The sequence below is a fragment of the Linepithema humile genome, chromosome 7 (assembly GCF_040581485.1).
Source record: "Linepithema humile isolate Giens D197 chromosome 7, Lhum_UNIL_v1.0, whole genome shotgun sequence".
NCBI lineage: Eukaryota > Metazoa > Arthropoda > Insecta > Hymenoptera > Formicidae > Linepithema > Linepithema humile.
In genome coordinates, this window is record NC_090134.1 from 17,417,654 (window position 1) to 17,432,489 (window position 14,836).

The following is a 14,836-nucleotide window of genomic DNA, read 5'->3' on the forward strand; positions in this document are numbered from 1 at the left end:
GAGAAGAAGTGTCCTGCGGTCTCACGCGAGCGCACGCATAACTGTACGCACGATTTACGCACGTACGCGCGCACGAAACGGCAAGGCGACTAACCAAATATTTATACACGTCAATCATAACACACGGCGAAGCATTCGCTGTCTAAACAGCTCGCGGGTGCCCTCCCGTGCGAGCCACTTCGCCGTTGGCTCGCTCATTGTGCCGGCAGTGAGCTGGAGGACCTTTCATTGCTCCTTACCTATCTCTAACAGGCACTCGATAGTTGCCGTTTGTCATGCGCTCCATGATGTTTGCCTTTCCACGGGGAAAAAAATCTACATCGCGCTCGCTCGACTCGCGTCGCGCGCCGCATGCACGCGGTATTAAACCGCTATTGTGAATGTGCTCGCCATGCTTTTGTCCGTTCGTTCAACGAACGAAATTAGACGGAAACCGTGTCCAACTAAAGAATCGTATAGCTAGCGATAATCCTCGAAATTGTTGCCGTGATCAGAGTACAAAATAAATTTCGTAATAGTCGGGTCGTCAGGAAAAAAAAAATAGAAAAATAAAAAGTCGAGATGCAACACAAATGTTGAGCAGTGTCAAAAATGCAAATATCGTATAAAGTATCGAGAATTTGCAGAGACCGGAACGAAGAACCGCGATGAATCGCAAACGAAAATCGAGTGGACGCGAGCGAGGGTCGAGTGACTCTCACGAAATGTTCGATAAATGGCGAAACGCCGGTGTTGAAACCACCTTTGGCACTTTGCAATAAGCCGGGAGTGCCTCCGGGTCCTTACAAACGCACAAAGACTATGCTAATGATACGAGCGTTGCATTGACGGCTGGGTAAACAGCGAGCCGTCGCTTCGAGTCCTGTTGCGAGTTTATCGTGTAAACCACCGTTAATGATTGCCATCAAAGACCGTTTCAGCTATTTTAGCGGCTTTATTCGGCGCTATCCGATCATTTAAATTATCCGGAAGCAGCGATAATTATCGGATAGTCGTCAACACGTGGAGATCCTCTAAAGAGTCATTAACACCGATTTGTCTTTCGTTGGAGAATGACAGGTATCCCCGTCGCGACTAATCGCGGATTAACAAAGGTAATTAATTTTTTTTTTTTACCAAGATACTTCAAAATCGTCGCTTTTTTTGCGGCAAAGAATAAGGACGGCGGGGACGGACTTATAAAAGTGCTCATTGAATTTGTTTATACTTCAGCTTCGCGTGAAGTATGAAGTGTACTGTCCGCGACACGCAATGTTGTGACATTTAGCGTTAGTCGAACACGCCGTAAAATCTTGTCGAAATGCGATTCGTGGGTCGTTACAAGCGCGTAAAAGTTGAAACTGCGGCATATGCTAAAGCCTTACTTCTTTTCGAACACACTAATCTTAATGAATGGAGCAGTAAAATCACGGAAGGTTATATACATTCTTTCACGACAAGTTAATTATGTATAGAGTTGTTTTACAACATTACCATAATGGTTTTTTACAGTGAGTAGCGCGAGAGTAACGTTCGACTTCCTTTATGTGGGGAGTTCCTTTTTAATTTTTTGCAAGAATAAATTTTTTCGAAGAATCAATAATACAGAAAAAAATTATAGAGTTATTTAATGGTTAAGATAGTCCTATACGCGTATCTATATTACATCGCCCGCGCCTTATTGCGATGTTCTGCATACTTAAGCGCGATAAAACCAAGTGGGACGCAATGTTTTTCTGCGCATTTCGAAAGAGAGCCTTTCGTCATTCGTTGCGGCGCATAATTTATATTCAAATCGCGATGGCTTATTAATACGATACAATATCCTATTAATTGCCATGATGAATATCGAAACGGGCAGCAGCCTATTTGTGCAGGCGCACAATGTAACGGCATAGTTTCTGCGCACGGGAAATCGTACTCTCGAGGAGGGCTATAAATTATCGCCGCGCTTTCCTCCAATCGCGACACCCGCGTAGCTGATGAAAAATTTACGGCCAATAGCACGAGAGAGAATGCCCGTTTGATTATGCTCGCTCGCGCCTCCGGTCGCCCACTACGCGGTAGAAGGATCACGGACTTTTATTGCGGTCGCGCCATCGTTACGATTTTTCCAAGCTGTGCGTACAACATTACGTCGGAACGTTTCGCTATTAATGCGCGTTTTACGATCAGTAACCTCATATTTCTGGCTACGCACGCACGCCTTTTAAATGTAATAATACCTTCGCAGATCTACTGGTGTAAATCTCCCTGTAAATCTCGGTGTCGGTCTCGATGACAATGATAAATAACGCGTGTCGATTACATACGCTTTCTGCGAAGGATTTAATTAGCTGTTCACTCGCGAGATTTAATAATCTCGCTTGAACTGCCGATAAATTATTAGAAAAAGTTCTCTTCTTAAGTGTCCTAAGTAATGATGTAAGAAGTGCAGCGCGAAATGCAAAGTTGTGGCGTTGAAATATAATCCAGAGAGCTACCTTAAATTCTTCATTGGCATTTCGATCGAAATTCACCGCTGACACAATTTCACAGTTGAGATATGCCCCTTCGACACCGCTTTCTTTCAAGAGTCTCGTAAACTCTCAAGCACATTCCGAGATGACATAAACTTGTTCAACGTCACCCAGCGACGATAAATAGTCGCGCGTCTGTACATATACGTGAGATCGACCGATTTTTCGGACTGACAGTGGCGAGGGAGAGCGCAGGGGACCGAAGCACCCACGTGGCGCGCGTGGAGACATAAACACGTCGGCCGATAAACCGCGTCCTCACACGATACCGGTCCCTCGATTCCTCGAACGTTATCGCTCCAGCTCGGAGTATATCGTTAGATATACGTATATCGCAACCGGGGCCTCGGAGTGCATTCCGGGAGGCATGAGATACGAAGCCGGGAAAGGACTAGTCGCCGCGCCGGGATCCCGCCCGCCGGTGCGTAGCGTCATCGTCGATGCGCGTTATGGGACTCTAATTGCATCACAAATTATTTTCCACGTGGGAGGGACGATATTTTCTACCGCCGTTGATACATCGTGACGTCCGAAGATAACCGGAATAAGAGGCGAATGTTGTTTTATATCGCGGCCTTTGAATAAGTTTAAGTAACTTTTGAAATTAAGTGAGATTAGCCTAATCGCGGTATCATCAGTAATGAACTGCGTTAACGTGAATAGGTACACGCGATGCATCTCGTTTCTAATGCCGCACTTTCTACGATTAATCGCTCCTCGGAGCTCGCGGGGATATTTTGACAATCAGACGAATGGCGGGGCGATAGAATTCTATTGATAATTGTTACTGATCGATACAAAGTGGTCAATAATTATCCTTAGATAAGGGTACGTCAGACCCCGATTCCTAGTGTACACAAATTAAAATGTACATAAATTACAATACATTTACTCAGGCCGAAGGAGATAGAACTCGGAACGCAAAGAAGCCATAAAAACGTCATCCCCAGTTAACTTCACCGCGCTGCGCGCGCAGTGGCTTATAATGAATTGGTCCGTATTTTCGTCCGGCAATTAATGTACGAATCCTATATATGCGAGTAGCTATATGCAGCGCTTGTAAACGCAGAACGAGTTTACAATCTACGTGCCGTAGCTCACGCGGTTTTTACGCCGCGCGGACACGCCGCGATAAATCAGGATCGAGGATTGATAATGATCGGGGTGCATAGTGGCGAAATTGTCGGACTGTCATTAGGTAAAATTGCGATAAGACGAACGATGATTGTCCGGGATCGCGGCGAGCGGAGTGACGTACGGCCCGGTTGAAATACATTCGGGATCATCTCGAGCGACCGGCTAATTTCGACTTTCGCGAAAGCACTTCTCTCGCGCATCGGGCGTTTCATTATCGCAAGGAGCCAGAGGGGAAGAGAGTGAAGCATCCGCGGCGCTAATTGACGTCTTCTTGGCCCGGGCGCAACCCCGAAGTGGCGGAGTAAGCTTAACTTCGTTTCTTTACGAGCATCACCGTGAAATCTCTCGAGAGAAATAATTTCTACCGCGTGCTGGTACAGTTATTATGCCGGTTAATTACCAAATAATAATAAAATAATAATAATATGCACTAATAATATACAAAAATAATAATAAAAGCGTTAATAACTGGTTTCCTTTCCACTGTGCGCGATCGGACAATTCGGTCGCATTTTTGCAATAATTATTTGGCGCGTCAATTTAGCGAGCAATTAAAGCTAAGTATCGTTAAGTTATGCCGCAATGTCCGCCACCGCGCGCGGACACATCTCTATACGATTAAAATCGCCGTTAGTCAACAAGAGAATTCCTTCCCCGTGGGGGTGATGCAAGAATCCGATAAGGATCTTGCGGAGAACGCGATGTGTGGTCTCGCGCGCGCTCGCGAGTGTGTATGTGAATCTCCGTTTAATCCAAACGCGCGCGATCTTCTGTCCGACGCGAGTTCCCCGTATGGGAGGCGCCGCTGCTTGGTTAACCGTTCACCCGGAGGAACGATGGCTTAATTAAACGTCGGCGGTGCCGGCTATATCGCGTTGTCTCTCTTTATATAAGCCTCGATGAGGAGCTTTCGTATGACCCTTCGGCAGTATTTCGCAATTACGCGAAGAAGTGTCATCGATGCTTGATAATAACGCAATTTTGTATCCGTAAATTGAAATCAGAGATCTGCGTTAATGAGCGTTTTTCGTTTAAAAAATTAGCGTTTAAAAATCCTTAAAAATAATTTAAGGAATTTTTTTCTTGAATTATTTTATATAACTGCTTATCGATACCGTTCTTTTTGCGAATGCAACAAACAATCGTAAATATTATATGTTATGCGCAATTCTCCCGTGGACAAAAATAAAGAAAAGTTTAGCCAGGTGAACGAAGCGGGCCGGTTCCGCGTGCTTTCCGGTGACGAGTTATACGGCGCAATTAAATCGAAAGTGTGGTGTACCGCGAGAAAGAGGCACGCTCGTATTAACAAGCGGCAGCGGCGGCGGCGGCGGCGGCGCCGTGAGGCCTGTTTTGCATAAAAATTATAAGCCGAATTAATGTTTTCACCTCCACGTACACTTCGCTCACCTGTGCTCGTTCCGCGCGCGGATTCGGGCGATGCGTGACTAACACTGTGTTTTATTGCACCTTCGTACCGATCTCTGACGTCCCGTCGAGTACTTTCTCACGCGCGATTCTTCGACGCGATATTGTTATTAAAACGATTCTAATTTGACAGCTCGTGAAACGTATTGTAAATTCATGCGCATTAGTATCTGCCAGCGGCAGATATGATAGAATTGTTCGTATCGCGCCGTGGCATTAAGACACACATCTGTTAGAATAGAAGTACATTTATCTTGACTGATTTCAAACGCGAGGAGAAATGAGTCTAGTTTAACAAATATTATACAATAGAAATTTATATTTGTCGATAAAGATATCTATTCTCATCATTTTTATTGCAGGTGGTTTGGCTGACCGCAGTCCTGTGCCCGCGGTTTATTGCCGCCAACAATCTGACTATATCCTTCTCTCAAATACACAGAGAAGAATCGTTCAAAAGACATCTCTCTCGCCGGTGAGTAAAGATTTGCAGATAAAGCGCGAGAAACTAATGAAGTGCGAAACAGGAAAATTACATAACTTTATCTAGTTTGCTTTGCACGCTCTAATTCGCATTTATAAATCAACGTTAATCTTTTAATATATGTATGTACATAAAAAAGTGCATTTTTTGTGATAAATTACTTACCGTATGCTTTGCTGTCGCCCGATGCCTCCTCCTCCTCTCAGCAGTCTTTCGAGGCACTCACACTGACTCACACGCGTCGCGGCGCACGCATTGCTCGCGCGCGTACTCGAATGCGAAAATCGCGCGATACTTTAAACTCGCGCGAAATTATGACGGCACTCCCGATATTAACGGCACTCCCGACGCGTATTTTATTATATTACGACGGAACGATATTTTGTAGCACCGATTACGCGCACAAAGTTTATCTGTAACATATAAATACATTTACATTATAATGATATCCGAAAAACAATATTATAATTATATAAGTTATGCATATTATAAACTTAGAAACGTGTGTTAAAATGTATAGTTAACGATGTCCATTTTCACTACTTTGTTTTTGATAATTACGGCTTATTTAATTTCGCGAATAATAATCAATGGAAAACGCGTAGAAATATCGCATTTGAATATTCGTTTTATCGATGACGCTGAGCTTGCTATCTTAATTATTATCACTGATGTGTATGAAATGCTAATAACGTGCATGAACGAAACAAAATATCTTGTTTTTGCGGATCTCTTTTTTTTTATACTGCTACAACATTCCACGACGTAATTTAGATACGGGCTACTGACGCTATTACGGGAGGAATATCGATTTTCCTCCGATGTCTGGCTAAATCCGATTTAAATTCAACAGGATTTAATGTGGCGTAGCGAAGCGTGATTTTATTAATTTTACATATATTCCCCATTAAGTCGCCTGTTAACACGATTATGGTCCGTGCGCTTCGACGACCGTTGGAATTTAATCCGAGGGAGGTTTCATAGACATATCTATGTCTTGTGTGCGCTCTCGAAGCAAACTAGTGGAGTAAAAATCTGTTTGACCAAGGATAAATACGATGAAAAGTAAGAATCGATTAAACAGAGGATACGCTTACAATTCGCAGGGCAGTGCCACTGGAGGAACCGTTGAACAGGCCGATGACAATTCGGGAAATGCAAATGATCCTGCATCGCGAAGGAGGCAAGGACGGCCACGCGGTCGACTGCTGTCCCACGATAGAGGAAATGATCGAACCTATCGGCGGTCGAAATCGAAATGACATGTACGTCCAGCTCTATCGGGACGGCGACAATGCCCAGAGATTCTACGAGTACTCCTGCAGGCCAGACGTCCTCGAGAAGCCGTGCAGGTTCGTCGACCGGAAGTTGAGCTACATGTCGAGATGCGTGCAAAAGTTTTCGTACACATACGCTATCGTCGAGAGCCCAAAACCGGAAAAAAAGGTACGGCCGTGAATTATTAAGATTCTGTTACAATTCCTTCATCAAGAATCATATTTTTTGAGATGATATAACAATCTTACGATTACTATATCTTTTGCTATTTTAAAACCTTAAAATCTTTCTAAATAATTGCTGAGAAATTTTAATGTATATGATCGAGTGGATTTATAGAAGATATTAATTAATCCATTAACTCTTGTTTAGGCTGAAAGTGAAGAGGAGGAAAGAAGAGAAGAACACAGAAAGAATGAGCACCGAAAGGTTGAGCGTATCGAAGAACATCACATTCCCGCAATTCCAGGCAACAACATGAGCGAGTCCAGGTGGACATTGGACTACATCAAAGTGCGAAGCGGTTGCAGCTGCGAGATCATGACAAAGCCGAGGAAAAAGAAAGCGACGACCAAGGCGAGGAAAGCGAAGAGCAAACAACGTCAATGGAGGAACCACGAGTACGACTCAGAAACGTGAAAGCATCGATTCGCATTCTAATAAACGATACATTGTGTGTGTAATTGTGTCGCGATCACAGAGAGATCGATCACAGAGAGATGCGCGTGAAGAGCGAATGTGAAACTATAAGTACAAGAGGGATATGCAGATTATTGCTGGATCGTAGAACGCAATGAAAACGTTACCAACGATTATATCATCGATTTTCTGATGACAATTACATAATTAATTTATTAGACATTATCGCGGATGTGGCGTGCCGTTTTGTGAACGACGCGTTTACCGTCAATCAACCGATTTGTCCTCTCCTTGGTGCTTCGTTTATGAATATCTCTTTTTTAGTGTATTTTAAATATTTCCTCCTATTTATTACCAATTGCTTTCATAGGAAATTTTCACGAGTTCAATATACATATTATAGATTTAAATATAAAATTATTTTTTTATTTTAAATTAGTAATCTTACTGCAGTGAAAATTACATTCATTAACATACGTAAATCGAGATACTTTCTACAGCGAATATATTTAGAATCAACTGATGTTGCAATTCGAGAGCAAAATTTCAAGATATCAGGATATAGTTGCATCAATTTTTAATAAGGCAGGTATATGTCTCGATATGCGTTTCACTTAATTTAATATGCTTTAATTTACTAAATCTAATCTTTATTTTACCGGCGGCCAGTTTTTTTCATTTTGTACTATTACTTGTATATTATAAATTTGTATGTACTCGGTAATTTGCGATAATTTTAATAGGATATGGTATTTTGATTAATTACACCTATGTATAGATCTGCAAGGCACGTCGTTACGTCAGCAGCAAGAATGCAAATTATAATTTTACTAAAATTTATTTAATTTAAACTGTTGAAAAGTATACTAAAACTAACGATTTGATGTATAGAATACCGATGAATTAAACGTGCCAACAGCCATGACAATTATTAATAAATCTGATTATCATAAGAGATACGGAAAATACTTATATAAAATTATAAGATTAAGTTTCTCAATCTACAGATTTTCATTACACATCGATATAATGCGTGAGATATAAGTAAAATAAGCTACATTAGCTTATCAAATATTTGTTCCATCTGTCTTCTTTAATTCTTTGCTATCACTACACATTGATAGTTTTAATCTCTACGCTCTACGCATTATTGTGATGTGCAATGCAGATTTGTGGAAATTTATATTTTTAATTTACACGTACTGATAAAATAATTCTATATTAACTAGCATTAACTTTGAAGAAATCTATGATGCAGAGCTGTATATATTTTTATGGGAAATAAGCAATTTGCTATTTTATGTAATAATGTTTATGTATGTTTCAAAGTAATTATAACTTAACATGGTTTTTCAATTATATATTTCTTCACACCATAATTGCTGTATTAATATAATTTAAGTGACTTCAAGTCGATAATATTTGTTGTATTATATATAACACCGTAAAATATGCGGACATGTTTTCTATATCATCGTGTAAACATTGTACATAAACGTCATTAATACACTTGTTATAAAACCTGACTTAATGATGTATTTTCCTTACAGTATGATTTTTTTCAAGTGAAAAATTTGTTTAATTTTATATTATCATCAAAAGAAAATAATTTTTAATCAACTTTTTACTAAAACTCGTAGTCGCGAATAAATTTTTGTATTTAGTAAGAATGTCTGGTTTATGTTATCATGTGTATTTATCCATGCTTGTTATTTCTTATTTTAACCAAAATATTTGTTGAGACAGTGACAATGTATAGCATAAACTTCTGTAAGATTAATAATATTGCTACGCAAAATACTGAAACTGTCATTTATTAATTGAAATAATTTTTAATGCAAAAATAAAATTCAAAATTAAAAAGTTTGAAATAAAATTTTAGTATTAAAAATATTAAAATGTTGAAATTGCGATACTGATTTAACAGTGTCATGTGTGTACAACAAACATTTTAATGTTACAAGTAATAAATTAAATATAAAAATTTGTTTAATATATGGAGTTTTCCAATGCCGCGGAAATAATATTAAAATATCAAAGTAATAAACTACTAATCATAATAATTATTCCATCTAAGAATAAAGTATTAAAAATATTTTAATAAATATACATAGTAAAAAGATAAATTATCAAATAATAGATAAATTGTAAAATGTAACCGACACGTATATACATATATACTTGATGATAATTGCGAGGTTAGAAATAATTGATGAAATAATTGGTTAATAATTAGTAAATTATTGCACAAAGTACAATCGACAATACAATTAATAACAATAAAATGAGAATATATGCATACCTGATGATGATCGTGTATCGGCCAGTTGTTTTTTCGATGTTCCTCGGACAAAACTAGCGCCGTGAAATTTGCGAAGACCAATTCCGGGCACAAAAAGGCGGATTATCGATACTGAAATCATAATATTGCCGTATAATATCAATTGCACGCGACATATATGTTACGACAAACTATATATGAGCTATATCCGATTATCTATCGTGAGCAAAATTTACCTTTAGACTCTGAGAAATACGAATGTGACCTTGTCGTTGTCGCAGCGCGTTTAAGAGCTAGACTACGTTCAAAATGGAAGATTCTGATTCGCGAATAAAGTTAAACTGTAGTAGCAGCGCGCCAATCATATTGCAGGAATTAGGTGTGTTCGTTTAGTACACTTTTCATACTTAACTTCTTTTACGCTTTACATGCAATTATCTACATTTAATTTTTAATTAGAAAAAGCGAAAAAAGTATTGAAGACGCAAGGAGAATTACTGTTTAATGTGAAAATAGAATGCGAAATATTTTATTAAAGGTTAGAGGTTAGAAATTTTGATATGGTAAATTATTACATACAGAATAAATAAGATAGTTAATAATTAGAAAAGAGATAGAAAAGAGATCAATGTATACCTAGCAAGGATAGATGTTAATTGCCTTTTTGATGCTCTTTGGTCAAAAATAATGCTGTAAAATTCGTGAAAAGAATCTCGACCAATTCCAGGTACGAAGAAGCGCATCGTCGATACTGAAATCGTGACATTATTTATATCGTTCACATGACAAATTCTTTATGTAATATATAATTATTCATATGCCACATTTACCTGTAAACAATAACATCGATGAAAAATATAGAGCGATGTGAATACGATTTCGCGGTCGTTGTGGCGGATTTTTGTACCGACACCGTAGTAGCAGCGCACCAATTATATTGCAGTAATTCGGTGCGTCCATTTTAGTTGAATCTTTTGCACTTAACATGAAATGGATACGCGTTCAGTCTTTGGTAAGAGAAGAAGGAAAAGAAAAATAAGTGCAGAATCGCAACTAAAACGAACAGAAGTGCATCTCATTTAAAATAGAAAAAAGATATTTTAATAAATATCAGAACTATTTGATATATTTCAGAAAGTATAATTGACATATTTACAATGGATTATTCAACGATAAAAACTTACAAATTTATTCCTTCCACTTCCTTAAGAGTAAATGGTCGGGAGAACGAGCAGAAAGGAATGCAGTAGGATGTCGCTGTAGTGCACTGTCGTTCTGCGGCGTCTTTGCATTGAGTAGGAATCCGGCTTGGTTGGAGAGGATCGCGATCGCGATTGATCGCGATCGTCAACAGAGAGAGAATAATCGTGTTTGGCAAACGCTCACCGCCGCTTGTGTTGACGTGTAGCGACGCGATTAAATGAGACGGGGCAGTACCTCGGCAAGTTTTACGTCTCGTGTGCGAATATGTCTACGGAGACCACCCTGAACGACGTGCCAAACGTCGCGTCGAGGCTGCAAAATCTGCGGCTGGCGACGCCCGGCGAGGACGAACGCGATGCGACAGAGAACGCAGTGACAGCGGCCAGCGGAAGCGTCGGCGGCAGCAGTAATGGAGCATCGTCGTCGTCCTTGTCTTCGTTGACGTCGTCGCGGGAACCGCTACGGAATATCACTCTTTCCCGGGCACGACGTGCGCTCAACTTCGTTGGCGACGAGGACCAACCGGCGAGTTCGTCTGTCGCACGAAGTGAGACCTCGTTCTCGAACGGCGATAAGTAAGCAGCAACTTCACAGTGATTCCTGTCAAGTTTCAAAGTGTTTTATATAGGGTGGGATGTATATTAAGTTAATATTGTTTATATCTAAATTGTTCCAACTATTAACTTGATATTTACTGTGATTTTGATGATAATGTTTATTAATTGATTGATTGTTATCTTTGAATTTTTTAGCCGACCACCCACTAATGCAGCGAATACTTCATATATGGAAGGGCGATCACAGAATAATGTTGAAAATTCTACCATGCAAAATCAACCTGTGGTTACATATAATTGGCAGGGTACAAAGGCAACGATGCGTGAAAGGATTGTATTCCTCTTTAACAATGAAATACTGTCAGACGTGACTTTCCTGGTAGGAAGAGGAGCGCAACAACAACGTATACCAGCTCATAAACTAGTCCTATCCTCTGGGAGTGCTGTATTTGATGCAATGTTTAATGGAACGCTTGCGACAGCTTCTTCAGAAATAGAAGTACCTGATGTAGAGCCTGCTGCATTTTTGGCAGTGCTCCTTTTTCTATACACTGATGAAATACAGATAGATCCAGAAACTGTGATGACAACGCTATATACAGCTAAGAAATATGCGGTATCTGCTTTAGAAAAACATTGTGTTGACTTTTTAAAGAATAATTTAACAAGTGATAATGCTTTCCTACTCTTAACGCAAGCTCGTCTGTTTGATGAACCACAATTAGCCTCGGTATGCTTAGATACCATAGACAGATTCACAACTCAGGCTCTTAATGCAGATGGATTCACAGATATTGATATTGATACATTGATGATTGTCTTAGAAAGAGATACTCTTCGTGTTAGGGAATCTAAACTATTCCAGGCTGTTTTAAGGTATGTTGCAATATTGTAAAATGTATTCTTCAGTCTACATTATTTCTAAATAATCTTAATTTTTATTTACCTTAATTTTATGATTAGGTGGTCAGAGGCTGAATGTGGAAGACACCAATTACCAGTTACTCCAGAGAATCAACGTCTGGTCCTAGGTAATGCTCTGTCCTTGGTTCGTTTTCCACTGATGTCAAAAGAGGAGTTTACGGCTGGTCCGGCACAATCTGGTTTATTAAATTATTCAGAGGTGAGTATTACAGTCAAAAAAGGTTTTCACACTTAGATTAAAAGATTACTAAAAAATTTATAACATGCTTGACATTTAATAAATAACTTTTATAGGTCCTATCTTTATTCTCGTATTTCATATTGAATCCTAAACCTTCGGTGGGATTTCAAACGATGCCACGGTGCTGTATGACAGGCAAGGAACAAACTGTGTGTAGATTTCAACACACTAAAAGTAAATGGGGATATTCTGGAACTAGTGATCGTATTCGGTAATTATGATTCAAATTTTGTGCATATGATTAACTACAAAAATATCTGACTAATGTTATAAAATCTTAACTCTCACAGATTTAGCGTGGATAGGCGTATTTTTCTTATTGGCTATGGAGTTTATGGTAGCACGCAAGAACCGGCAATATATGAAGTATCAGTGGAATTAATTCATACTGCGTCGGGAAAAGTGATAGCTACAAATGCAACAAGTTTTAGCTGTGATGGATCAAAGTACACATACCGTCTAATGTTTAAAGAGTTAGCGGAAATCTTACCAAATACGATTTATACGGCATCAGCAACTTTTAAGGTAGTTATATCTTGCTGATTTATTTAATTATTATCATCTACGTGGCTTATAAGTATATATTATTTTTATTTCAGGGGCCATATTCATACTATGGCACAAAAGGATTAAAAACAGTGTTGGTGGATTGTGATTCTGGAAATGGAAAGGTGAAATTCGAATTTAGTAGCGAGATGGGAGATAATAATGGCACATCCACTGAGGAAGGTCAAATACCCGAGCTTATCTTTTACACGTAATATCTTTGACATCTATAATAATGACATTCCTCATACTCGCTTGGCTGACTATCAAAGATTAAATTATGTTAGACTGTAAAAAGTATGCTGGATTTTGTCAATTATATATCTTGTGATTGTTTAAAACAGTGCTTTGATTTAAATGATCCAAGGCCATGCCAAAGCAATCAACCCAAGATTTTTTCATAATTTTATAGACAATGCCTTGTGACTTCATTCAATAATAATTGGGAAATTATGATTGATAAATTGAAGTAATTAAAAAATATGCAAATTTTAGCATTTGCTATATGTATATCAATTACATATATGCATTTTGACATTTTTTTTTAGCAAATACAGAATATATTATTCGTCTTTTTCAGAATTTATATATTAAAGTTATTTGGATATATCAGCTATAGTTGATATGTTAATTATTAATTAATTCTACAAATAAGATTAATGTTTAAAATTGGAGTACAATCTATTTTTCTATCGTTTTGAAATCTGTGTAAACCAAAAAAATGTAGTTGTATAACAATGTTAAAAAGATCGTGACTAAGTACAAGTGAGATCAATCATGTGCAAACTCTGATTTTGCCTAAACATTTCGCTCGGAATATGTATACCAAGATAATTTAAAATAAGAAGTAAAACATAAAGCACTTCAATGCAAAAGTAAACGCAATAAAGCCTAAAGCATGGAGTATTTTTTAGTAAAAATTAGTATTTTGGTAGTTGTAATGTGCGGAGCGTAATATAGAACCTGAGATCCTGTTGCTATATATGTACGAAAAATAGTCAAACGAAAGTAATATAAAACACCACTTTAAATATTCTCTAACAAAGTAATATATCTTTATTTATTCGACAATTTATTTCAATTTTGATAAAATTTATAATATATTTATTTAATAATTGAAGAAAATATCTTTGAATTTGGACTTTTGTTAAGAATGGATGGTGCTAGCTAATGAGATAACATTGTTATCCTTAGCATTTTTAGAGATAAGCAGACTTCATAAATGTGTGTCAATCTAATATTGTTTTTTTTTAAATAGTGCATATATATGATTTTATTTGTGATTGTATTTAATTATAAATTTGAAAAATATACATGTAATGTTAAATAATTAAATAAATTTATTCCACAATACGTTTCTTGTAATATTTCTTGTAATATTAATATTGTTACCTCAATATGTTTTATTGTTTTATAAAAACTAGGGTGTATTATAATAAAAAAGTGTATTTTTTGAAAATATACTGTTTATCTTCTATCATTAGCCAGATAATATTTGATAAGAGGTAAGTTAAACTGAAATAAGATGCTGACATCAATTTTAAGAGCTCAGCAGTGTTAAGAAAAGCATATGGATAAGAAATAAATCAGAAATGACGTAAGTTGCAAACTTGAATATTT

General features: G+C 38.0%; 2 protein-coding genes and 1 long non-coding RNA gene across 7 annotated transcripts in view; 2 read left to right on the forward strand and 1 right to left on the reverse strand.

Annotated features, from left to right (window-relative positions):
• LOC105669992 (uncharacterized) overlaps positions 1-8,990 on the forward strand; it is a 61,995-nt gene extending 53,005 nt beyond the window's left edge. For all 4 annotated transcript variants that reach the window (XM_012363240.2, XM_012363242.2, XM_012363243.2 and 1 more), the window contains exons 3-5: positions 5,426-5,538; positions 6,654-6,993; positions 7,198-8,990. In XM_012363240.2, the coding sequence (XP_012218663.1) occupies positions 5,426-5,538; positions 6,654-6,993; positions 7,198-7,464 (720 nt within the window). In that variant the 3' untranslated portion in view covers positions 7,465-8,990. The remainder of the gene's footprint in view (positions 1-5,425; positions 5,539-6,653; positions 6,994-7,197) is intronic.
• The window catches only part of LOC105669996 (uncharacterized), a 100,949-nt gene extending 89,896 nt beyond the window's left edge, over positions 1-11,053 (reverse strand). The window contains exons 1-5 of one of the 2 annotated variants that reach the window (XR_001100352.2): positions 10,930-11,053; positions 10,576-10,752; positions 10,382-10,496; positions 9,767-9,877; positions 5,713-5,960 (exon numbers count right to left, since the gene is read on the reverse strand). This is a non-coding gene — a long non-coding RNA (uncharacterized lncRNA). Of the gene's footprint in view, positions 1-5,712; positions 5,961-9,766; positions 9,878-10,381; positions 10,497-10,575; positions 10,799-10,929 lie in introns of both variants that reach the window. The other variant, XR_010891222.1, reaches the window with a different exon arrangement.
• On the forward strand, positions 11,039-14,569 carry LOC105669987 (BTB/POZ domain-containing protein 1-like). The gene is made up of 6 exons (XM_012363231.2): positions 11,039-11,523; positions 11,701-12,381; positions 12,469-12,628; positions 12,724-12,881; positions 12,961-13,195; positions 13,270-14,569. Exons 1-6 carry the CDS (start codon positions 11,213-11,215, stop codon positions 13,429-13,431), a joined length of 1,707 nt encoding a protein of 568 aa, XP_012218654.1. The 5' UTR covers positions 11,039-11,212; the 3' UTR covers positions 13,432-14,569.
• The last annotated feature ends 267 nt before the right edge of the window (positions 14,570-14,836 follow it).

Bases quoted from the DNA above. Each gene is read 5' to 3' on its own strand.
- LOC105669987 (XM_012363231.2), top strand. From the start codon at position 11,213: ATGTCTACGGAGACCACCCTGAACGACGTGCCAAACGTCGCGTCGAGG. The intron at 11,524-11,700 runs GTAAGCAGCAAC...TGAATTTTTTAG, and splicing joins TCGTTCTCGAACGGCGATAA to CCGACCACCCACTAATGCAG. The intron at 12,629-12,723 runs GTGAGTATTACA...TAACTTTTATAG, and splicing joins GTTTATTAAATTATTCAGAG to GTCCTATCTTTATTCTCGTA.